This window comes from Elgaria multicarinata, chromosome 9 (assembly GCF_023053635.1).
Source record: "Elgaria multicarinata webbii isolate HBS135686 ecotype San Diego chromosome 9, rElgMul1.1.pri, whole genome shotgun sequence".
In the NCBI taxonomy this organism is placed as follows: Eukaryota; Metazoa; Chordata; class Lepidosauria; order Squamata; family Anguidae; genus Elgaria; species Elgaria multicarinata.
In genome coordinates this window covers 69,676,376-69,699,984 of record NC_086179.1, presented here as the reverse complement: position 1 = coordinate 69,699,984, position 23,609 = coordinate 69,676,376, and the positions used below count along the sequence as shown (strand labels likewise).

At 47.1% G+C, this 23,609-nt stretch overlaps 1 protein-coding gene across 1 annotated transcript in view; it reads left to right on the top strand.

Moving 5' to 3' along the window:
- The window catches only part of LOC134404290 (V-type proton ATPase subunit S1-like), an 85,467-nt gene that overhangs the window by 4,205 nt on the left and 57,653 nt on the right, over nt 1–23,609 (top strand). Inside the window, exons 2-3 of the mRNA XM_063135006.1 lie at nt 21,657–21,786; nt 21,881–21,949. Of these exons, the coding sequence (XP_062991076.1) occupies nt 21,657–21,786; nt 21,881–21,949 (199 nt within the window). The remainder of the gene's footprint in view (nt 1–21,656; nt 21,787–21,880; nt 21,950–23,609) is intronic.

Here is a 23,609-nt window from a genome sequence, read left to right as displayed (position 1 = left end):
GGTACCTTCTGCAATCCCTACCCCACTCCCGCCATCCTAGGGCTTCATCACACCAGCATTATACTGTGCATTCACTGCGAATTACATGCAGAGGACTCCGATGTTTTCTACTTTATAATCTGCTTTTATTGTGAAGTACTCCGATGCATCCTGCTTTGATTACGCTCCTTCCCCAAAAGAAGCGACGTATTTTGGACCCCTTTAAGTGCGACCCTTTTGTAGTTTTCTAAGTAGCCACGGAGGGCACGGAAGGATGGCAAGGAGCAGAGTTGCCCGGCCACCTCCCTCGGCAACCCCCAAGCAGGGCTGCAGCTGGCGGTGGTGGCGTCCCCTCGCCGTCTTCCGCTCGCCTGCCTGCCTACCTCAGCGGTTCCCCCTCACGCATGGCGCCAGGCCAGGCTCCCTCCTGCTCGTGCTGCTGCTGCTTCCTCCTCTGCAGCAGCAGCAGCAGCAACATCCCTTCTCTCGCTCACTCGATGTCATCTGCTCTCCACCTCCCCCAACGATTTTATTGAAAGAAGGAGACAGTTGTGGGGAAACAGGTTTGACAAGGAGCGGCACTCTTTCCCTTTAGGGAATATCTTCTTTTTCTCTCCCCGCCCCAGCCCCACGCCCACCCTCCTTTTTTTGCTCTTCTTTTTGACATCAAAAAGCCTTCCTTCCTCCTTCTCGCCTGCCCGCCTGGCATGTGTGTGGCACATCGCTTCCTCCACCTCCTGCTCTGAGTCTTTGTTGTGTACACACATCGGGGCACGTACGGGAGGGAGGGACGTGGTACGGGGAGGCTTTTCCCGGCAAGTGGAGATGCGGGCCGGAGGGAAGCCGTGCTGGGAGCCCCCTTCCCAGCCCTCCCGGAGGTGGTTGTATAATGTTGGTGTGATGGAGCTTCGGCTATGGGGCGGTATATAAATGTAACAAATAAATAAAATAGATAAATAAATAAACAATAACAACAATGACAGCTTTCATATGCTATGGGATAATTCGAGGGAAATGGGTAGGTGTGATGAAGCTTCTAATCTGGGAGACATGGGGCATTGAAACTGAGATTTCTTTTAGGCTGCATCTAAACTTCTTGGAAACACTGTGCAAAGTGAAAAGAGTAGCTCTGTTAGACTAGTGTAGTGGACCAACTGCTGGTCTTAAGACCCGAGCCAATGACCAGCTTTGCCGTCCTGAATCTAATTTTAATTGTTCTGCAATTTTGAAATGAAACAATCAATTGTGTGTTGGAGGAGGATTTAAAACTGTTCCAAAACATTTGGTTCTTAAATGTTTTCAAATGTTTAAAAATGTAACTTCAAGTTTCTCTTGCCCTTTATGCTAATCTGATGACTGTTGTGCCTGTTGCCACCATAAACACATAAGACAGTACTGCTTTGTCTGTAGAAGAAAGGTGACCTAGAATTAGAAAACTAAAACAGCTTAGTTCAGGCAGGTTCTAAAGCCCCTCTGTGAAGAGCGGCCAGAAACTCACTCCATGCTGTTTTCTCAACTGATCGACTGCCAAAGCAGGCATGTTCCATCTTCAAACTGGTTTATGTTTACTGTATGATGTAACAGTCAATAAGCCATGGACTTACAACCACAGCTTTTGTGTTTCAAAAACCCAAGAGCCTCATCTAGAAGATGTTTGAAAACAAATGAAATGGGAAGGAGGAAAGGGGTGGAGGAAGTAGCTATATTTAAAGTATCGTATATATCAAGGGCGAGGTAAGAAGAAGTTCTGCTGAGAAAGGAGATGGTGTTGTTGGGTGAAATGTCATGCGATTTGTGTTGTTTACCTCTCCAGCACAGGATGGCCATGTGTCCTCTTTTACAGAGGGCAGTCCTCTATCTGAAGGGTTAATAGAGGACCATCCCTTCTTTTAAGGCATGATTTGTTTGAAGGGCTGTCCTGTGCAAATTCTGATTTAAAGATAACCATAAGAACTGTGGCCTATCAGGAATTTGCACTTGAACAGGCAGGGTGAACAGGCGGGCTCACTGCATTATGGTGGCATGGATTGTTTCTCTATATAAATTCTAATAATTAGTCCTGTATTTGCATCTCTCTACATAAATTAGCATATGGAAATTTTATGCAAACCACTCCCCATTTTGCCTTCTTTTGGGGGGATGTGTTTCCTCTTTTTTGGCAGTTCATGAGTGGCTACCCGAGATGGACAGCTTGTGACCTTTAATGACAAATGCTGTCCTGGGCATGGGGGGGAGGGCTGTTGTGGGTAGGGCCAAGAGAGGAGACACGGAAGTCAACCAATTGTTTGGCCGAAGCTGGGTCACGTGGCTGGGAGGGGACTCGAGATGATAAAACTACTGCTCCCCCTCCCAGCTTTCTCTTTCATCGTGTGGCTCCCTCCCTCCCACCACATAGGCAGTATGAACTTGCTGGTTGCCAATAGGGGGCCGAGTAGGATTTTTTTGCCCTAATCTGGCCAAGAGTTTTTTTTCACCTACTCCATACTGTAAGACAGCTTGGAAGTATTAAATAGGTTAATTTGGTTCACGATTCATAATTTGGTCACATTTGATTGAGGGTTGTAGGAAGGGCATCCTGAGAGGGGTTCTGGGGCGGTGAGCATTCACAGGCACCATTGCAGTGAGGGGTATCACCTGAGGCTCCCCACTTTGAGCCTGGCTGCCTGGCTGGGGAGATAAGGGTTACCTTTGAGGCCGACTCTCCTCTCTCACTCAGAGCCATGTGGCCTATGATGCTGGAAGGTCTCCCTACCCCATAAGGGGAAGCCCATGGGATGGCGAAGTTCCAGGCACCAACCCACTGGTGATGATTGGCTCGCCCAAAAGGAGGAACACGCCTGCTTAGAGGCCTGATAGAGGATGCCCTCTTCAGATAGGATTTCCCCCTTTGCAGATCACTTAATAAAATGTGGCCCAGTTTAAAACCCAATACTATGTGTTGTCTCTTTATTTTTTGCCTCTACTCACTGCAAAGGCAGCTCTCCAGGCCTACAGCCCAGCCTAAAAGGGACACGGAAAAAAGTCATGTTTGTGCTTCTTGTCTAGAACTGCAGAGTTGTCAAGCACCAGGCAAGCCTGCTATAGAGCGGCTCAAGGATTTTGTTTGGTCTGAGTTTCCAAGCAAAAGTTACCTGTGAGATGACAGTTTTGCTTCATTAGTACAAGAAGAGAAGGCAGTTAAAGCTAGGGATGTGCTCCGCTCCGATTAGGAGCGTAGAAGCAGTAGCGGATTGGCCTGCTCCGCCTTACCCAGAGGCGGAGTAGGAGCGGACCGCGGACCCCCTAGAAGCAAGGTGAAGAGAAGCGACCATTTTTCGGAGCTCCGAGTTCAGTCGGAGCGCTCCGGTCGCCATCTTGAAAACATTTCGCCATAGGATTGCATTGCGGCAAATAATCGCGCATAACTACGTTGTTTTTGAAGCTATCGTTCTGGAAATTCTTGTGCACAGAGAGTCGTGGATGGGGGTCATTTTGAGACCACTCTCACCTCTCTGCGTGCTGTGGTTCACGTGCAATATTTTTTTAAAAATCGGGTCAACCGCGGGGCTCAAACTGCGTTTCGGCTTTTCGCCCATAGGATTGCATTGAGGGAAAGAATCGGGGATAACTGGGGGGGGGTTTAAGCTATCGTTCTGAAAATTCTTGTGCACAGAGAGTCGTGGATGGGGGTCATTTTGAGACCACTCTCAACTTTCTGCGTGCTGTGGTTCACGTGCAATATTTTTTTAAAAATCGGGGTTTGGGTTTTTTTTATTTTTTTATTTTTATTTTTTTGGAAGCGATGACAGGCACATTCAACTCCCAATCCTGATGAGAATTGATCTCCTCAGAAAGCATCCTCCTCCAATCCCAGCGTTGGAGGGGGGACTAAGGCAGACCCACCCTGAGAACTTTCTGTTTTGTGTCTCTTTGTGGGTTGGCGTTCGTGGAGGGAACACTTAGTTAGTTAGTGCTCCTGCTTTGGACTTTGGAGATAGATTAGGATAGGTTTAGTTTGGCGTGTGTGTGTGTTTGTTTGCTTCTTTCTGACTTGTAGCTTAGTTTGCCCTGTGTTTTCCCCTTACTTTGATTTAATATAAACTTTATTTTTGAATTTTGGAGTGTGTGTTTGGGTTGGTTGGGTTGGTTGCCCCCCCCCCTTCCCTGTATTAAAGCCTGACTGTTCTGCTTTTGTGAAAGCTTTCTTTTGAAAGCATACACACAGTTTTTGTCCCATTTCCCTACATTTATATTCTTAAACATATTTTATTATATTCTTTCACATAGTCCATTAGTATATATTCTCATACATATTATATTAGTATTCATATTTTGTTCTTCTTATAGTAGTGGTTGGTTCTTTTCCCCCCTCCCCTCTCTTAAATCCTGATTGTGTTTCCTTCTATCTTCTATACCAAATATACCAAAAAAATTGGATTCTCTTTTTCTTCTCTGTGTAACTTCGACGGAGTGGGCTGCTTTTGTCAAGTTCAACAGGCAGCCACAGATTGAGCATTTTGGGGAAAGCATACGCACACCATTTCCCTATTCTTAAACATATTATTATTATATTCTTTGACATAGTCTTAGTAGTCTATTAGTATACATTCTCATACATATTATAGTAGTGGTTGGTTCTTTTCCCCCCTCCCCTCTCTTAAATCCTGATTGTGTTTCCTTCTATCTTCTATATACCAAATATACCAAAAAAATTGGATTCTCTTTTTCTTCTCTGTGTAACTTCGACGGAGTGGGCTGCTTTTGTCAAGTTCAACAGGCAGCCACAGATTGAGCATTTTGGGGAAAGCATACGCACACCATTTCCCTATTCTTAAACATATTATATTATATTCTTTGACATAGTCTTAGTAGTCTATTAGTATACATTCTCATACATATTAGTAGTAGTAGTATTCATATTTTGTTCTTGTTATAGTAGTGGTTGTCCCATTTCTTGTCCCATTTCCCTACATTTATTAGTAATATTCTTAAACATATTATTATATTCTTGTAGATATTCTTAGTAGTAGATATATATATATATATTAGTATATTCTCATACATATTAGTAGTAGTATATTTTATTGTTCTTGTCCCATTTCCCTACATTTAAACATATTATATCTTCTTATACATATTCTTAGTAGTACCTTATACATAGTATTAGTAGTATTAATATTTTGTTAGTCATCATGAAAAGAGGAAGCAGGCGTGCTGAAAGCAGCAAGGCTCAGTCTGCCAGCAGTAAGCAGGCTTCCTCTCCTCCTGTGAAACTCAAACGGGCAACTCCTTGGCTGACTGCTCCAAAACAGAAGCAGGACAAGCAGCAGGCAGAGCCACTCTCTTCTGCAACTTGTGCCCGGCGTTCTCTTTTTGAGGGTGGGAATGGGAAAAGTGCCCGTTTGCAAGAGGCACGTGGCAGCAGTGCCATTAGAGGAGGAGGAGTATCCCCAACTCCTTCATTCTCCTTTCAGCCCACGAGCCCGATGATGGACCTAGACGAGGTCCTCAGCACAGTGGAGGGGGGGGAGGAGGAGGAGGAGGCGGTGGGCCTCCAGGATGTGGGGGCTGAGGAGGAGCAGCAGCAGGCCGAGGCTCTCTCCCCAGTCTCATCCCACACCCCTGTTTCTGTGGCAACACCAGAGAGCTCAGGCGGGCAATTGGTGGTGTCACCACGGAAACGAAAGACAAGCATCGTGTGGGACCACTTTGAGTTGGGAGCGGATCCCCGCTTTGCTGTCTGTCGCCACTGCAAACTCAGCCTAAGCAGGGGTTCATCGACAGGGCATTATGGAACCAGCAGCATGAAGATGCATCTTAAGAGGCAGCACCAGTCGGTCTTGCTGGGGAAAGAGGCGGGCAAGGCGACTGGTTCCAGGGGAAAGCCGAAGGCGGCGGCTGCTGCTGCTGCTGCTGCTGCTGCTGCTGCTGGCACTTCCAGTCTCAGCTCTCCATCTCCCATCCCCACAAGGGTTAGGCAGGCAACCCTGCCGGAAATGGGGTGGGGGAAGTATGGAACCACAAGATGGCGTTTTCCAACGCCCTCCCAGATCACCACGTCAATCGGTGAGATGGTGGCGTTGGACGACCAGCCATTCAGCCTCGTCGACAACGCAGGCTTCAAGAGGCTGATGGCGCTTGTGGTGCCATACTACAAGCTGCCGTGTCGCACCACCCTGAGCAGGCGGGTGGTGCCTTCCCTGTACCGTTCCTGCAGGGAGTTAGTGCTGGGTCGTCTGTGCCAGGCAGAGGCACGGATGGTGCACTTCACCTCGGACATTTGGTCCAGCGAGGGCGGAGTGCACGCTTACCTGTCCCTGACGGCACACTGGTGGGCAGCCGTGGGGCAGGAAGGATCCAGCACTACAGGGACTGGCAAGGAGGGCTACTGCTGGGCCCTCCTCCACACGCAAGTGATGGACCAGTCCCACACGGCAGGGGAGATTACGGAGGCCATGAACCGCATGGTGGATGGGTGGCTAGCTGGGCAGAAGGTCACCCGCGGTTACATGGTCACGGACGGGGGAGCCAACATGGTGAAGGCGGTGCGCGACGGCGGATTCGAGGGCGTCCGCTGCATCGCGCACGTCTTGAACCTGGTGGTGAGGGATGGCCTTGGGATGGGCAGCAGCAAGCCCAACCTCGGTCCCCTGTCCGGGATCCGTAACCTCCTGGAGAGCTGCAGAAAGGTGGCAGGCCATTTCCACCACAGCGTCAAGGGCAGTCGCTTGCTGCGGGAGAAGCAGGAGGAGTTGAATCTCCCGCAGCACAGGCTAGTGCAGGATGTGGTGACACGCTGGAACTCCACCTACCTGATGCTGGAGCGGATGGTGGAGCAACAGCGTGCCATCCACGACTTGTTCAGGGTCAGGGACATGGGCGTCCACCACCTGGGCAAGCAGCAGTGGGACGCCATGTCCCAGCTGGTGGCGGTCCTCAAGCCGTTCCTGAACGCCACCGAGACCCTGAGCAAAAGCTCTGCCCTCCTCAGCCAGGTGATCCCTGTATGCAGGCATCTCCAGAAACAGATGGGCGACTTTCTGGAGTACAGGGATCCCGTCACCGGCAGGCGCTTCGAGCCCGAGGTCCGCGAAGCGGTGACTAGGCTGAGGGACGGCGTGACGCGGAGGCTGGAGCCCATCCAAACCGACAGGGTCCACATGTTGGCAGCCATGTGCGACCCTCGTGTGAAGGATGGGCTTTGTGGGCCAAATAGCAGGCAGCACTGGGTGGAAACGCTGGTGGGCGAAGTGCGGGCGGCATGGGCCAAGAGGGTGGGGCAGAGTGAGGCAGAGGAGCAGGCCACCCCTCCCCGCAGCAGCACCAGCAGCACCAGCAGCAGCCTCACCTGCATCCCTCCCAGCAGCAGCACAGGCGAGGGGTATTGGGAAGAGGCTCTGCACACCGTGTTTGGGCAGAGACCCTCCCCAGCCACCAGCCAGGATGACGCTGCAACCACCGTGCAGCGTTACCTGTCAGAGCCCATCGAGGACTCCTCCATGGACCCCCTGGCCTACTGGTCATCCCGTTTTCAGATTTGGCCGGACCTGGCGCGGGTGGCCATGGATCGACTCAGCTGCCCACCCACCAGTGTTCCAAGCGAGAGGGTGTTCTCTATGGCGGGCGACATAGTGACCCCTCACCGCTCTCGCTTGGAGCCGGACTTGGTGGAGCAGCTGGTCTTTCTGAAGGGCAATCTCCCCCTGCTGGGATACCCCACCCTCAAGCCCTCGTGGGAGTGACAGGCAGGCTCCCTTTAATTCCACCCCTCCTTGGGTTGGCAGGCACACTACAGTTCAGGCAGGCTGGTTTTTTCTCTGTAGGCACTAGGCAGAGTTTGTCACCGTGCGTGTGTGTGACTGACTGTGAGGGCAAAGCACCGCACTTGAGTTCATTTCATTTCTGTGGCGTCCGGTACAGCTTAGTCAACTCATCCGGATAGTTTTCCACCCAGTTCCAAAAGACTCCATTTATTTATTTATTTATTTATTTATTTATTTAATTAATTACATTTATATACCGCCCCACAGCCAAAGCTCTCTGGGCGGTTTACAACCGTTTGTCCATGATTGACTGCACGTTTAGGTGAGGTGCAAGCAGGGGGCAAGGCAATGCCTGGCACCACCACCACCACTAGCCAGGCTGCCTCTCTCCAGCAGTCCACGGGTCGCCCTTTGGAGTGCCCTGGGAGTGGAAGACGTACTCCCTGATCCAGAAGTATGGTTTTTTGAGAAGCAAACAGGCGAGTCCTCGCCTTTGAGAAGCAACCTTTCACTTGAACTCATGGAAGTCATTGACTTCAGCACAGCCACTACATAGAGGCTGTGGACCTCTGGGTGACTCCATCAGTGTGCTGATTTTGAGAAGCAACCTTTCACTGAAACTCATTCACTTCCCCAATTGAGGGTGAGGGAGGTTACACTCCAGCAGTCCACGGGTCGCCCTTTAGATAGCTCGGGGATCAAATGGAGTCCTTGATCTGTGTGCTGATTTTGAGAAGCAACCTTTCACTGAAACTCATTCACTTCCCCAATTGCGGCTGGTACTCCAACAGTCCACCGAACGCCCATAGCACAGCCACTTAGTGCATAGGGACAGTTTAAGTTTCCTCCTGAGAAGTGAGCACTCACTTCAACTCATGACAGCCATTGACTTCACCACAGCCACTACTGCGGATGCTGTGGTCCTCCAGGATGTGGGGATAAGTAGCAGTCGCTGGTCGAGCTTCTCTCCCCAGTCTCATATGGAGCAATTTTGAGCTCTCACTTCGACTTCAAGTTCAGACACTTGAGCACAGCCCCTACGGTGGAGGCACAGCTGGCCGTGCCTCTCTCCCCAACCACTGACTGCACAGGGACAGTTTAAGTTTCCTCCTGAGAAGTGAGCACTCACTTCAACTCATGACAGCCATTGACTTCACCACAGCCACTACTGCGGATGCTGTGGTCCTCCAGGATGTGGGGATAAGTAGCAGTCGCTGGTCGAGCTTCTCTCCCCAGTCTCATATGGAGCAATTTTGAGCTCTCACTTCGACTTCAAGTTCAGACACTTGAGCACAGCCCCTACGGTGGAGGCACAGCTGGCCGTGCCTCTCTCCCCAACCACTGACTGCACAGGGACAGTTTAAGTTTCCTCCTGAGAAGTGAGCACTCACTTCAACTCATGACAGCCATTGACTTCACCACAGCCACTACTGTGGATGCTGTGGTCCTCCAGGATGTGGGGATAAGTAACAGTCGCTGGTCGAGCTTCTCTCCCCGGTCTCGTCCCACCCCTCTTCCGCTGTAACCCTGTCTTTGAGAAGCAAGCTGTCACTTCAACTCATGGACTTCCCCTATGTGCGGGTGGTACTCCAGTAGTCGACCGATCGCCCATAGCACAGCCACTTAGTGCGTAGGGACAGTTTAAGTTTCCTCCTGAGAAGCAAGCTGTCACTTCAACTCATGGACTTCCCCTATGTGCGGGTGGTACTCCAGGTGTCCACCGATCGCCCATACCACAGCCACTTTGTGTGTACGGACAGTTTAATTTTCCTGAGAAGTGAGCACTCACTTCAACTCATGGACTTCCCCAATTGCGGCTGGTACTCCAACAGTCCACCGAACGCCCATATCACAGCCACTTAGTGCATAGGGACAGTTTAAGTTTCCTCCTGAGAAGTGAGCTTTCACTTCGACTCATGACAGCCATTGACTTCACCACAGCCACTTCTCGGTGGATGCTTTGTTCCACCAGGATGTGGGTGAGGAGGATTAGTTGCAGCAGCTGGCCGAGCGTCTCTCCCCAGTCTCGCAATTCAAGTTATCTGAGAAGTGAGCTTTCACTTCGACTCATGGACTTCCCCTATGTGTGGGAGGTACTCCAGCAGTCGACCGATCGCCCATAGAACAGCCACTTAGTGTGTACGGACAGTTTAATTTTCCTGAGAAGTGAGCACTCACTTCAACTCATGAAACTCATGAAAGCCATAGACTTCCGATGCAACCTCTCTCTCCTCAGTCTCATCCTCTTCCTCTTCCCCTTCTGCTGTAACCCGTCTTTGAGAAGCAAGCTTTCACTTAAACTCATCATTCACTTCCCCAACTGAGGGAGGTAAAGTCCAGCAGTCCACGGGTCGCCCTTTGGAGTGCCCTGGGAGTGGAAGACGTACTCCCTGATCCCGAAGTATGGTTTTGAGAAGTAAGCTGTCACTTGAACTCATGAGCCTCTGTGCAAAAGCTGTCCTTGTGTGTGTGGTTGTGAGTGTTACTGCAGCTGCCTGTCTCGCTGCGAAAATGAAACAGGCAAGTCCTCGCCTTTGAGAAGCAACCTTTCACTTAAACTCATGGAAGTCATTGACTTCAGCACAGCCACTACGTAGAGGCTGTGGACCTCTGGGTGACCCGATCAGTGTGCTGATTTTGAGAAGCAACCTTTCACTGAAACTCATTCACTTCCCCAATTGCGGCTGGTACTCCAGTAGTCCACCGAACTCCCATAGCACAGCCACTTAGTGCATAGGGACAGTTTAAGTTTCCTCCTGAGAAGTGAGCACTCACTTCAACTCATGACAGCCATTGACTTCACCACAGCCACTACTGCGGATGCTGTGGTCCTCCAGGATGTGGGTGAGGATTAGTCGCAGCAGCTGGTCGAGCTCCTCTCCCTGGTCTCATATGGAGCAATTTTGAGCTCTCACTTCGACTCCAAGTTCAGACACTTGAGCACAGCCCCTACGGTGGAGGCACAGCTGGCCGTGCCTCTCTCCCCAACCACTGACTGCACAGGGACAGTTTAAGTTTCCTCCTGAGAAGTGAGCACTCACTTCGACTCATGACAGCCGTTGACTTCACCACAGCCACTTTGTGTGGGATGCTGTGGTCCTCCAGGATGTGGGGATTAGTAGTAGCCACTGGTCGAGCTTCTCTCCCCGGTCTCGTCCCACCCCTCTTCCGCTGTAACCCTATCTTTGAGAAGCAAGCTGTCACTTCAACTCATGGACTTCCCCTATGTGCGGGTGGTACTCCAGTAGTCGACCGATCGCCCATAGCACAGCCACTTAGTGCGTAGGGACAGTTTAAGTTTCCTCCTGAGAAGTCAGCACTCACTTCAACTCATGACAGCCATTGACTTCACCACAGCCACTTCTCGGTGGATGCTTTGTTCCACCAGGATGTGGGTGAGGATTAGTAGCAGAAGCTGGTCGAGCTTCTCTCCCCAGTCTCATATGGAGCAATTTTGAGCTCTCACTTCGACTCCAAGTTCAGACACTTGAGCACAGCCCCTACGGTGGAGGCACAGCTGGCCGTGCCTCTCTCCCCAACCACTGACTGCACAGGGACAGTTTAAGTTTCCTCCTGAGAAGTGAGCACTCACTTCGACTCATGACAGCCGTTGACTTCACCACAGCCACTTTGTGTGGGATGCTGTGGTCCTCCAGGATGTGGGGATTAGTAGTAGCCACTGGTCGAGCTTCTCTCCCCGGTCTCGTCCCACCCCTCTTCCGCTGTAACCCTATCTTTGAGAAGCAAGCTGTCACTTCAACTCATGGACTTCCCCTATGTGCGGGTGGTACTCCAGGTGTCCACCGATCGCCCATAGAACAGCCACTTAGTGTGTACGGACAGTTTAATTTTCCTGAGAAGTGAGCACTCACTTCAACTCATGACAGCCATTGACTTCACCACAGCCACTACTGCGGATGCTGTGGTCCTCCAGGATGTGGGTGAGGATTAGTCGCAGCAGCTGGTCGAGCTCCTCTCCCTGGTCTCGTCCCACCCCTCTTCCGCTGTAACGCCCTCTTTGAGAAGCAAGCTGTCACTGAAACTCATGAAAGCCATAGACTTCCGAAGCAACCTTTCACTTCAACTCATTGACTTCCCCTTTGAGAAAAAGCTAAGCTCCAGTAATGCACCGTTTTTCCGTGGGACAGCTCTCTTTCGAGAAGCTGCACTGCATATGCAGCAGTGCCATGGCTTTGAGAAGCCGAGACCCATCCCAGCCACCGGGAACCGGAGGAAAACTCCAGCAGTCCACGGGTCACCCTTTAGATAGCTCGGGGATCAAATGGAGTCCTTGATCTGTGTGCTGATTTTGAGAAGCAACCTTTCACTGAAACTCATTCACTTCCCCAATTGTGGCTGGTACTCCAACAGTCCACCGAACTCCCATAGCACAGCCACTTAGTGCATACTAGGGACAGTTTAAGTTTCCTCCTGAGAAGTCAGCACTCACTTCGACTCATGACAGCCATTGACTTCACCACAGCCACTTTGTGTGGGATGCTGTGGTCCTCCAGGATGTGGGGATTAGTAGTAGTCACTGGTCGAGCTTGTCTCCCCGGTCTCGTCCCACCCCTCTTCCGCTGTAACCCTGTCTTTGAGAAGCAAGCTGTCACTTCAACTCATGGACTTCCCCTCAGAGAAAAAGCTAAGCTCCAGCAGTCCACCGATCTCCCGTAGCACAGCCACTACATTTCCTGAGAAGTGAGCTCTCACTTCAACTCGTCTTGTAGTGCGCCCGCCGAGTTGAGCACAGCCACTACAGTGGAGGCGCCTGCCCGCCTGCCTGGGAGCCATCCTTGTGAGGTAGCTGGATCTGCTGGGACTGACTCCCCCACAGATCTATGGCTTACTTGTGCAAGGTACCAGCTTTTCTGGGCCCGCCAACCCATGCCTGCCTGCCTGTCTGCCCGCCTCCCCCGGGGTGCTGCTGTGGTGGGGCATCTGCCAGGACTGACTCCTCGCCTGCTCTGCCCGCCTGGTGCCTGGGAGATGGGCTTTGCGGTTCGTGGCCAGCACCCTCCGGCACGCTTGCTCCCAGTCGTCCTCCTCTGTGCCCCTCAAGGCGTAACTGCTGGCTTAGAAAGAAACAACCAGCCATCTTTGCCTCACTTTGCGCCCACTTATGGGTTGGTTTGCTATGCGTTAGTGCTCAAGCCATCCTTGCGGCACTACAATGCATGCTGCCTGCCTGCTTTCCCTCCCTTCTCCCCTTCCCGCCTTGCAGCGATGGTGTATGTGTCTTGCTTTGACTAAGGGGAGAAGTCCTTCCTGCGCTCACTTAGACTTTATCAAATTCAATAATCCCTTTTTCAAATGTGCCAGAAGATTTAGGGTTATCTCGTGGCATGTTGGGATTGCCTTGGAACTGGCCCCATTGAGCTGTCTGCAATTGCAACTTTAAATCCCTGACATACTGGAGTGTTCAAATTTCAAAAGTTCCCCTAACATCAGGGGATGATGGGATTGCCTTGAAACTTGGTGTCCATGGGGACACATGGGTAAGCTGTCATGGGACCAAAGGATAGGTTTCTAACGTGCAAATTGACGTAGTTGTAGAATGGGACTTGATTTGGGGTGAGTTAAAAAGTTTAAGCCGCGCCAAAAATCAGGGGATGATGGGATTTGCTTGCAACTTGGCGTGCATGTGGACACATGGATAAGCTGCCCTGGTGCCGAGTTTGAGGTTTCTAACATGCAAATTGACGGAGCTATCCCAAGGGGTGTGAATGGGGTGCCCGATTTTCATAAATTCCCCAAAAATCAGGGGATGATGGGATTGCCTTGAAACTTGGCGTGCATGTGGACACGTGGATAAGCTATCATGGTGCTGAGTTTGAGGTTTCTAACGTGCAAATTGACGTAGTTGTAGAATGGGACAATTTGGGGTGAGTTAAGCCATGCCAAAAATCAGGGGATGATGGGATTTGCTTGCAACTTGGCGTGCATGTGGACACATGGATAAGCTGCCCTGGTGCCGAGTTTGAGGTTTCTAACATGCAAATTGACGGAGCTATCCCAAGGGGTGTGAATGGGGTGCCCGATTTTCATAAATTCCCCAAAAATCAGGGGATGATGGGATTGCCTTGAAACTTGGCGTGCATGTGGACACGTGGATAAGCTATCATGGTGCTGAGTTTGAGGTTTCTAACGTGCAAATTGACGGAGCTATCTAAAGGGGTGTGAATTAGGGTTATGGGAGGTGCGTTAGAGGGTAGAGCCGCGCCAAAAATCAGGGGATGATGGGATTTGCTTGCAACTTGGCGTGCATGTGGACACATGGATAAGCTGCCCTGGTGCCGAGTTTGAGGTTTCTAACATGCAAATTGACGGAGCTATCCCAAGGGGTGTGAATGGGGTGCCCGATTTTCAAAAATTCGCCAAAAATCAGGGGATGATGGGATTGCCTTGAAACTTGGCGTGTGTGTGTATACGCCCATGAGGTGTCATGGTGCCAAACGTGAGGTTTCTAACTTCAACGGAAAAAAAGTTGTTTACTTTTTTAGCTTTCAATGCAACCCTATGGGGGGGCAAAAACGGAGCTCCGGATCCGGATCCGGAGCTCCGAGCGGAGCGGAGCGGAAGTGGGCGGAGCGGGGGCGGGGCGGAGCGACCCGCTCCGAAAAATGGCGGATCTGCAAGTGAAGCGGAGCGGGGGGTCCGTGCACACCCCTAGTTAAAGCCCCCCTCCAACCCCTAAATGCAGGTTGTCCCCTTGTGAAGCAGGTTGTTGGGAGATGTGTCGCTTCAAGCTTTTGTTGATTTAAATGTGGACCCAAGAGCAGCAAGCCTTTAAATTGCTCTAGACAGAGAGGTGGTATCAATTTTAATTCAAGAAGAAGAAAAAAACAGCATGAGGCATGAGGGCTTTCCATCAAAAGTGGAAAATACATGATATATTTCAATGAAGTCAAAATGAGGAAAATACAGAAGTAACAAAACAGGATAAAATGCAAAGCTTTCTCTCCTCCCTCAGTCCTTAACCTACTTTAACATTTATTTGCAGTCCAAAAACGATTTTGAGTTCTTCAGCACTTGTTTGTGTGAATTAGCATATGCATCCCCCACTCCTCGCTTCAGATAAACAACATCACTGACTAGTTGTGTAAATGCTGTTAGTGCCAGCACTCATATTATTCCCTTGTTTTAAAATAAAAAAGGTGCTCCCAAGCTGTTATTTTGATGCTCCTATTCCTCATCCCTCCCTTGGCAACCAGTCCATACTCCAGGAAATAAAGCCAGACTGCTCACTTGAGGGAATGGTATTAAAGGCAAAACTGAAGTACTTAGGCCACATAATGAGAAGACAGGATACCCTGGAGAAGAGGCTGATGCTAGGGAAAGCGGAAGGCAAAAGGAAGAGGGGCCGACCGAGGGCAAGATGGATGGATGATATTCTGGAGGTGACAGACTTGACCTTGGGGGAGCTACGGTGGCGACGGCCGGCAGAAAGCTCTGGCCTGGGCTGGTCCATGAAGTCACGAAGAGTCGGAAGCGACTGAACGAATAAACAACAACAAAAAGATTCATTTTCTGAAAGTGTTACACCTATATTTATTTATTTATTTATTTATTTATTACATTTATACACCGCCCCATAGCCGAAGGTCTTCGGGCAGTTTACAAAAGTTAAAAACAGTTAATATTAAAAAGTATACAAAATTTAAAACCATCAAAACCATAAAAGCAACAGTATAAAAAATGTATATTTTCATTTGTGGAGGTCTGAATCTCCAAATATTTTGATGGGTTTCGTACTAATTTCCATGAGTAGATCTATCAGAGTGGGTTGCCCTGAGGCAATACTTGACCAAAGTGTGTTGATAGCCTATAATATTCAGATGGTTTCTCTCCATAGGATTTAAAATGGACTGTGATGGCTAGGTGATAGACACAGATTACTCATCCTTCATTCCACCCCACAATAGTCAAGGGGAGAGGTAGGCTGGGTAGGTCTCTGTCTGAAAGGAGATGACAAAAACTGCCATTCCAGTGAGACTGAGATAGCAACACAGGAAGTAGTGGTTGAGTTCTGGAAGCATCTAAGGGTGGTGGCTGACTCCCTAAGGACATGATGGCTGTCCATTGGAGTGTTTAAGCCAGCCTCCCCCAACATGGTGCCCTCCAGGTATTTTGAACTACAGGCTCCTACTGTCCTTCATCACTGCCTATGCAGGCTAGGACTGATGGATGTTGTGGGCCAATATATTTCAGAGGGCCACAAGCTGTCCAACCCGATTTAAGCTTTAAATCCACCTATGTTCAACCTGTATATTTGTGAATAAACATAAATATTATGAAATGCCAGAGGCCTCCTTTCATCATCTTAGAAGAGGGGGGGATGCTTCTTCTAAGATGATGCATGTTGAATCACGTGTGCACCATTTAAAATTAGATAAACTTTCCACATGCAAATTTATGCAGATTTCAATTAATCAACTAAAAGTTATACAGTTAATTGGGTAAGATTTCTTCAGCTGAATCACATTTCTAATAAGTATCATAGTGCTGAACCTACCTACTCCTTCTGCTTAAATCACAAAATATTACTTTTCTATAAATGCTGGATTGCTGGTGTTTTGGGAACAATTGTAAGGAAGGCCAAATGGCCATTCTTAGAAATATCCATTGTCTTCTATCAGTGAAAAGCTTTGACAGTTTTTAGTGACAGCCAATTTTGAGCCAAGATTGGGAGTGAAAGAACCTCATAAATGATCTTTCTCCTATTTGACAATGCCATTCTATCCCATATTCTTTCACCTGCACACAAGAAGCTGAAAGAGAGACGTAGGCAGTTTTATTTGGCATATGGAAGCGATCCAGTGAATACAAACAAGGAGAGCAATCTCATAGATTCTGGAAGAATTTTTTTCTTCGAGAAATCAACGGTGCTAAATTGTAAGATGACATTTCATATCAGGCCATTGTTAGGTTGCCATTCCAAATAAAATTCCTTCAGCTTGAAGTGAATTAGGCTGTCACAGTCATACCATTCAAAAAGATGCTTCGGTACCTTCTTGAAATTCTACTAAAGCAGTCATTGATTTTAATTATGTGGCTCCTGCTGCTGCCACCGGCAATAGGAACACGTGATGTCAGTCCCTAGTGGTTGCAATACGATCCTGAAATAGTTTTAACTGGAATATTTGTTTGTTTGAGACCAGACTAATCCTTCTAGTTGGGTGGGGGGAAATCCCCACCTGAACAGTTATTAAAATATATCATAACTCCAAAATCTATTAGTTATTTTTGCCACTGCTTGGGCCTGTTTACACAATCTGTTCTCCTTGGACTAGCTCTAAATTCTTAGACAGTGAATAGTTTACCATAGGATCCTTTTCAGAAGGGTATGAGAGGTGGTGGACGAAAGTCTTCCTCCCCAGTTATCTGTCAACGTGGACCCTTCATCCACCTTTACTTCTGGATTGGCCACTGAGGGACCGGGCTGCAAAACAGTTATGAAAGCAGTCCAGTCATTCTTGGAAAAAGATTGTACTGTAAATCAGGTCATAAATCCATCAAAGGAAAAATACATCAGAAGAACAAAGTGCCACATTTTAACACAGGATATCCACAGCTTTCCAAAAGTTTTGTATCCTCATATCCTTCTAAATGTAATGTCATCTATTATTTTTGCCACATCTAATTAATTCTGATTCATGTTTCACATATTATTTTTAAATTAATAGCAGAATTTTTTTAAAGTTCCATCTGTGGGTATTTATTTCACACAAATCTGTTATTTTCACACTTTTTTCATTTTTAAAAACTGTTTTAGATGGCTGTTCGTTTTGCTGTAGAATCATTTTACATACAATCCCTCTCTCTGTTCCCTGCCCCACCCCCCATCTCTAGGCATGTCTATACAAGTTCTTATTCCAGGGATCATCCCGGGATCATTCCTGTGCATCTACATGATGCACGGGGGATCCTGGGGGCAGGGAGGGATGATCCCTCCATTTTCCCAGGATAAATGGGACAGCTTTTAACCTGAATCTTCCTGCAGTCTCAGGATCGTCCCAAGATTGCGGGAGGTGTGGTAGCCCATCCCAGATTCATCCTGCCACCTCGTGAGTAAACGGGAACCATGCACAGGGCATGGAGCTCTTCAGGCACTCCGTGCCCATTGGGAGTGGGGGAAGAGTGGGAGCAGGTGGGGTTTTTTTATAACCCACTTTTCACTCATCTGTCTGTAAAAAAAAGAAAAAAGAAAATGGTGGGCACGACATCCCTCCTTCCTCCCAGGATGACGCGCATGCGTTTGGACAAAGGGGAAGATCTCGCAAACAGAATTTATTGAGATCGTACCCCCTCCCTCCCCTGGTCTAGACATGCCCGCTGTTGTTGTAGCTTTTAGGACCTAAGTTCATTCAACAAAGCCAAAAAGGTTACTGTAAACCTAACCCCCATACACACAGATCCCCAAAAGGTTCATGGTGGGGGGAGCAATCCTATGTCCCTTAAGCAGTGTCTGGAGTCCATAGGATACTTTGGATTCCTGAAACCCTCCAACTTTGGAGCCAGGAATCTCTGCTCTCCTCCTCCTCACAGCCAGTATGAAAAGAACTGTGCTGGCTGCCTCTCAGGGCTCACAAAAGCGATCTTGGAGAGGGGGCATTCCTGTGGGCAAGGAAACTGGAGGGGCTGGGTTGCACTGTATTCCGAGGCCTCTCTAACCTCCTTCCCTCCCCCTATGCAGCGCCCCAGCTAGAGGGGTGAAAATGGCTGTCTAGCTAAAAGACAGAGTGGGAGGTGTGGCAGAGGCAAGGATTTGTTACGGATTTCCTCTTGGATTTCTGTGTGCAGGGCTATCAGCAGGGCTGGCCTTCCTCTTAGGCAGAGTAAGGTGACTGTCTCGGGCAACTTGTTTTGGGCATCAGGAAAGGGCAGCAAATTGTTAATTATTTAACTTATTATTGTTGTATTTTTACTGCCAGGGCAGGGCAAGAAGCACTTGTGGGAGTTTTCTGCCTCAGATACCAAAATAACTTGACTGGCCTTGGTACTAAATGAACCTTGTCTTGGAGGGATGCCATGCTATTCCGCCTCAGGCAGCAAAATGTCTTCAGTTGGCCCTGGCTATCAGTGTGGGTTGACCTGTGTCAATTCCTGCTCAGCTTCTGAGACTGGGCAAAAGTTTGATGATAGCGTATAATATTCAGGTGATGTATACCCTTGGGAGTTAAGACTAGGTGGTGCTCAGAGGAGATGACTCATACTTATTTCTCCAAGGCAGCCAAGGGGAGGAGGTAAGGTAGGTTTCTGTGTGAAAGGACAAAGGACGAAACTGCAGTTTGAGGGCATCAGAGGAAGACCCGTTCAGATGATTTGGGGCTTTGTATGCATTTTAGGGTGCCTGCTGTCTCGCAGGAGACTGGCTGTCTGAGTGCTTAAGCTCTGTCTCCATTTATTTTTGTTTGTTTATTATAAAGTTTTGAGTATTTGGTTTTAATATCTTTATAAATGTTTTATATTCATTATGGTGAATTTTATTATATTTTAATCTCTCTGTAAACTACTTAGAGATATTTTTAACATGGTAAGCAGTATATGACTCTAAATAATAATAATAATAATAATAATAATAATTTGATTTGGATATTTGTAAATAAACACAAATCTTATAAAAAGACTCCCAAACCCAGGTAAGCACTGCACCCCAGAACTCCTCTCTGCCCAGAGAAGTGGGGTGAGCCTAATTGTATTTTCTTCTCAGCCACTGATGTACTAGGATCTCATCTTTGTGTGAATAACTTTAAAACTATGATACCTACATTTATTAAGAAAAATACCAAAAATGTTGAGGCTTCATATTCTGTGTAGCTTTATCAATTCTGTAATGTTCAAACAGTTAATTAAATTAAGAATAGATAACAGGCAATTCTGAATTGTTTTGGCTTTCCCTTGTGAGTTCTTGCAAGTTTATTTATGACTTTTACTCAAATTTCTGGGAGAATAGAGATTTCTATTTTTGAATGTTCTAGGCATAGCTCTAAAGAAATTTCTAACCTTGTGGGCTTTTTACGTGCCATTTAATGTAGTTTTCGAAGAACAAACAAATTAGCTAACAATAAATGAAACGTGTTTAGAATAATTATGAAAGGAACTAGTGAGGTGTAAAACTCTCTGCATAGGTGAACTTCAGTGGCTTGGGAACAGTTTCACCAACAGAAACGGAGGTTATTTATTAAGTTCTACATACATTCATGTTCACATATCCTCTCATAAAACAAGCCTACTTAAACCTGTTCTCTGCTTTAGAATCATGGAATTATTGAATGTTAGAGTTGCAAGGGTTCTTGGAGGTCATTTAGTCCAACCCCCCTCGCCTTGCTCAATGCAGGAACTTGAATTTATTAGGTGCCTACTAAGCCCTGGAACAGGCTGAGTTATGTTGATACCACATACCTTTTAAAGGGAATATGTGCAGGGTGGGAATCCATATCGTGCCTGCAGTTGCCATCCCCAACCTACTACACTCTTTACAGATCCAGCCTATGTGACTGGAGAACCTGCTATTTGCTGGATGGGAAGGCTGATCTATTTTATTTATTTATTAAAAACCCATCATGAGGTGAGACAAATTATTTAGGCTAAGATTTTAAATTTACTACCTAAGAGTGCTGACCCTCAATGAGGAAAAACACTAAGAAAGATAAAACAGAATTTGACTTGTTTGGAAATATGGAATAAAATGTATAAATAAATAAAATGTTGACTGTAAAATGAACTCACTTTAGACACAGAATGGTTGATGGAGGTGATTACTCTTCCTTACCATTCCTCCTCTCCTTTGTTGTCTCAGAATCTACATCTCTCTGATGGGAAGCACAATGCACCATAGCAGATCCAGAGTGTCAGCACACGGGGAAATCACATTTTCTTACCATAGCTTCTCCGCCCCTGCTTCTGTCCTTCATGACTTCCTCTTTCCCCCCGGAGAGGAAAGAGGAAGTAAACAAAGCCCATGTGGCCCATTCAGGGGGCATTTACTCAAGCCGCTTTTCCTGCATAAAGCAGGAGATTGCTGCACATTCCATTTTTTTTTTAAAGTCTGATTAAAAGGGGTCTATTTAGTGATGGGAAAACAAGCAGAAGGAGCGGGAGGCACGGGAGAGGTGGATGATGTCGTCTACAGGATGTGCGAACATCCGTAAGTGGGCAGTAAGGGGCATGCAATAAAATGCTCATCTGATGACACTCTCAGACTCATGTGTGTAGAAGTTAGTGTTGGATTCAAGAGTCAGCATTATTGGGAATTTGCAAAGACAACTAAGGACCATATCCCAGCAGGACTGAGATTGCCACGTCTCCGGCATCTGAAATCCTGAGACACATGGCACAGAGTGGGACCTCATTTTCTAAACCTTTTAAGGTTATTATATTGTGTAATGTTTTTATTTATTTAGGTTTTAAGCTTTATATTGTGAACTGCCCAGAGAGCTCCGGCTATTGGGTGGTATAAAAATGGAATGAATGAATGAAATAAAATAGAACAAAATAATGGTTTTGGGACAGCCAATTCTTAAAATATAAAAACCAGATATCTATTTGGGGCACAGGGATGTGGGCCATCAATAAAGGGGTGGACCTTGTAATGAAATGGCCCGAGCAAATAAGAATATTCAGAGGGGGAAAGAGGGGTCTAATTTTTTCTGTTGTAAAATGTGGAAATTTGAAGTGCTATGGGGTAGTGGTAACTATGTAATATTTGTTGTTTTAAAATGATGGGTGGTTTTGTTTTTTAAGAGGACTTTTAAAATAATACCGCTGCAGAAGTCTTAGAACTAAGATTCAACAGGAGTAATTTGGCAGTAGTGGTGGCCTGAGATTTAAACTTCTTGCCTTGAGAGTAGCCCCCAAAACTGTATGAAATTTTGCAACTTTAGATCTTGTTGTAAAGAAAATAAGATGTATTTTTTATTTCTATTTTTAAAGATCTCTCCAAGGCTTAGCAACTACTTTACATGAAGGACATATCATCTCAGAGCATGAGCTGCATATGTTACTGCAACGTCCTGTGGTTTCTTCAGATTCAGGAAACATTGTCTTGTTTCTTCAAGATACGGTAGGTATTGGCAATCTCCCTGTGGAGTGCAGCTTGTGTGTAATGAGCCGAGATGTGTCCCCACCGCGACCCACGCTATATTTTTGTTTTTCAGCTTAGCGTGGATGACTTCACACGTTACACCGACTCTTCTGGAAATGAGACACCATTTCGCAATGTTCAGGCAAGCATAACCATCCCATATGGTGCCTTCCTAGCAGTTTTCAGAAACAAAAGGATGGTTGAAAGGAGTGACAGAGACGTTGTAATTCCAGTAACAGGTTGAAGGCTTTTCTAAACTCGATAAAGAGAGATTGACATAAAACAAACTTAAGTGGCCATAACGTCCTTTACAGCGTTCAGGAATGTGTTTGAAGTTAATCAGGATTTACAGTTTCTTCTGTATATTGATCTCTGGCAATGGAAATTAGGGAACAAACCATTTTTAGTTCCCAAGCTGTTTTCAAGAAGTCCACTTACAAATCCAACTAAGAATGTGCGGAAAACAATGTTTTCCGGAACCAGTCCTCTGGGGCTGATTCTTTCAAAAGTAGGATGTTATTATCTTAGTAAATTTATTCCTCCAACAAGTTTCCACCCACCCACCCCTCATTTCATGTATTGAAAAGCACCCACTTGTGACAAAGTTTATTCCATGTTTCTTTTTCGATAACTGTGCTTGCCCATGTGTGCACTTTTCCCTTTGTATTGCTCATGCTCAGTAAAGAGTCTGAGACATTTTGTAATTGAAAACCTGACCATTTAAGTTGGGAGGGGTGGATCAAGTAGTTAAGAATTGGTATTTTGGAACATTACCTCTTTCCCCTTTAAAAATTTCTGTTTGGTTTAAGAGGTTCATCAGATGAGCGTTTTATCACTCTCTCTCTACTGCCTACTTACTTTAGATGATGACATCCACCTCCCACTGCTGCTCATTTTTCCGTATCAAAATAGACCCCTTTTAATCCATGAAAAAACCCTGGAATGTGCTGCAATCTCTGGCTTTGTGCAGGAAAAGCGCCACGATATAAATGGCCCTTGAACAGGCCAAGTGTTTTTTGTTTACTTCATCTTACCCCTTTGGGAAGAAAGAGGAAGTAATCAGGGACAAAAGCAGGGGTGGAGAAGCGACAGTAAGGAAACACATTTTTCCCCATGTGATGACACTCTAAAGAGGAATTTTGTGACAAAACCACCTATTTCTTGGGTTAACCTGTTTTGTTATATTGATATGAATGTATTTAGTTTCTCAGGAACGGTGTATATCAGTAAGGAAGGGGTTAACTATGGGTAGCAGGAGGGGGCTTGTGTGTGATTGGCTGGTTTGATTCTAGGGGGGCGGGAGGCAGACTGGAACCCCACATCATCAACCTTGCAGGTGCTGCTCCCCTCTTATTGCATTTTGTGAACTGCCCAGAGAGCTCCGGCTATTGGGCGGTACATAAATAAATAAATAAATAATTCTGTACGGAAAATAACGAACACACTAGAAGCGGTAGTTCCGTGAAAGAAAGATAGAGATTCGTTCCCCATGAGAGCAGCCCATCAGTGCAAATAAGCGCCACTCAGGGAATTTGAGCTCCAAGCCCTTTCTCCTTTTCTGCCCCTTCTCCCTGTTTGCAAAGACAGCCTCCTCTCCTTCTGATCCCACCACAGTGGATCTCTACTTCAACGCAGTGCAAATGTGCAGTTGTGAAGAAAAGAGTAAAAGTTCCCTGTTCATAACCCTGAAAATGCGCACATTCAGAAATGTGTAAATATACAAAGCAAAATGGATTGTTTTTCTTTTAGAAAGGAACAGAAGTAATTGCAAAATAGGGAGAATTGGGAGGAATGCTCCTCAA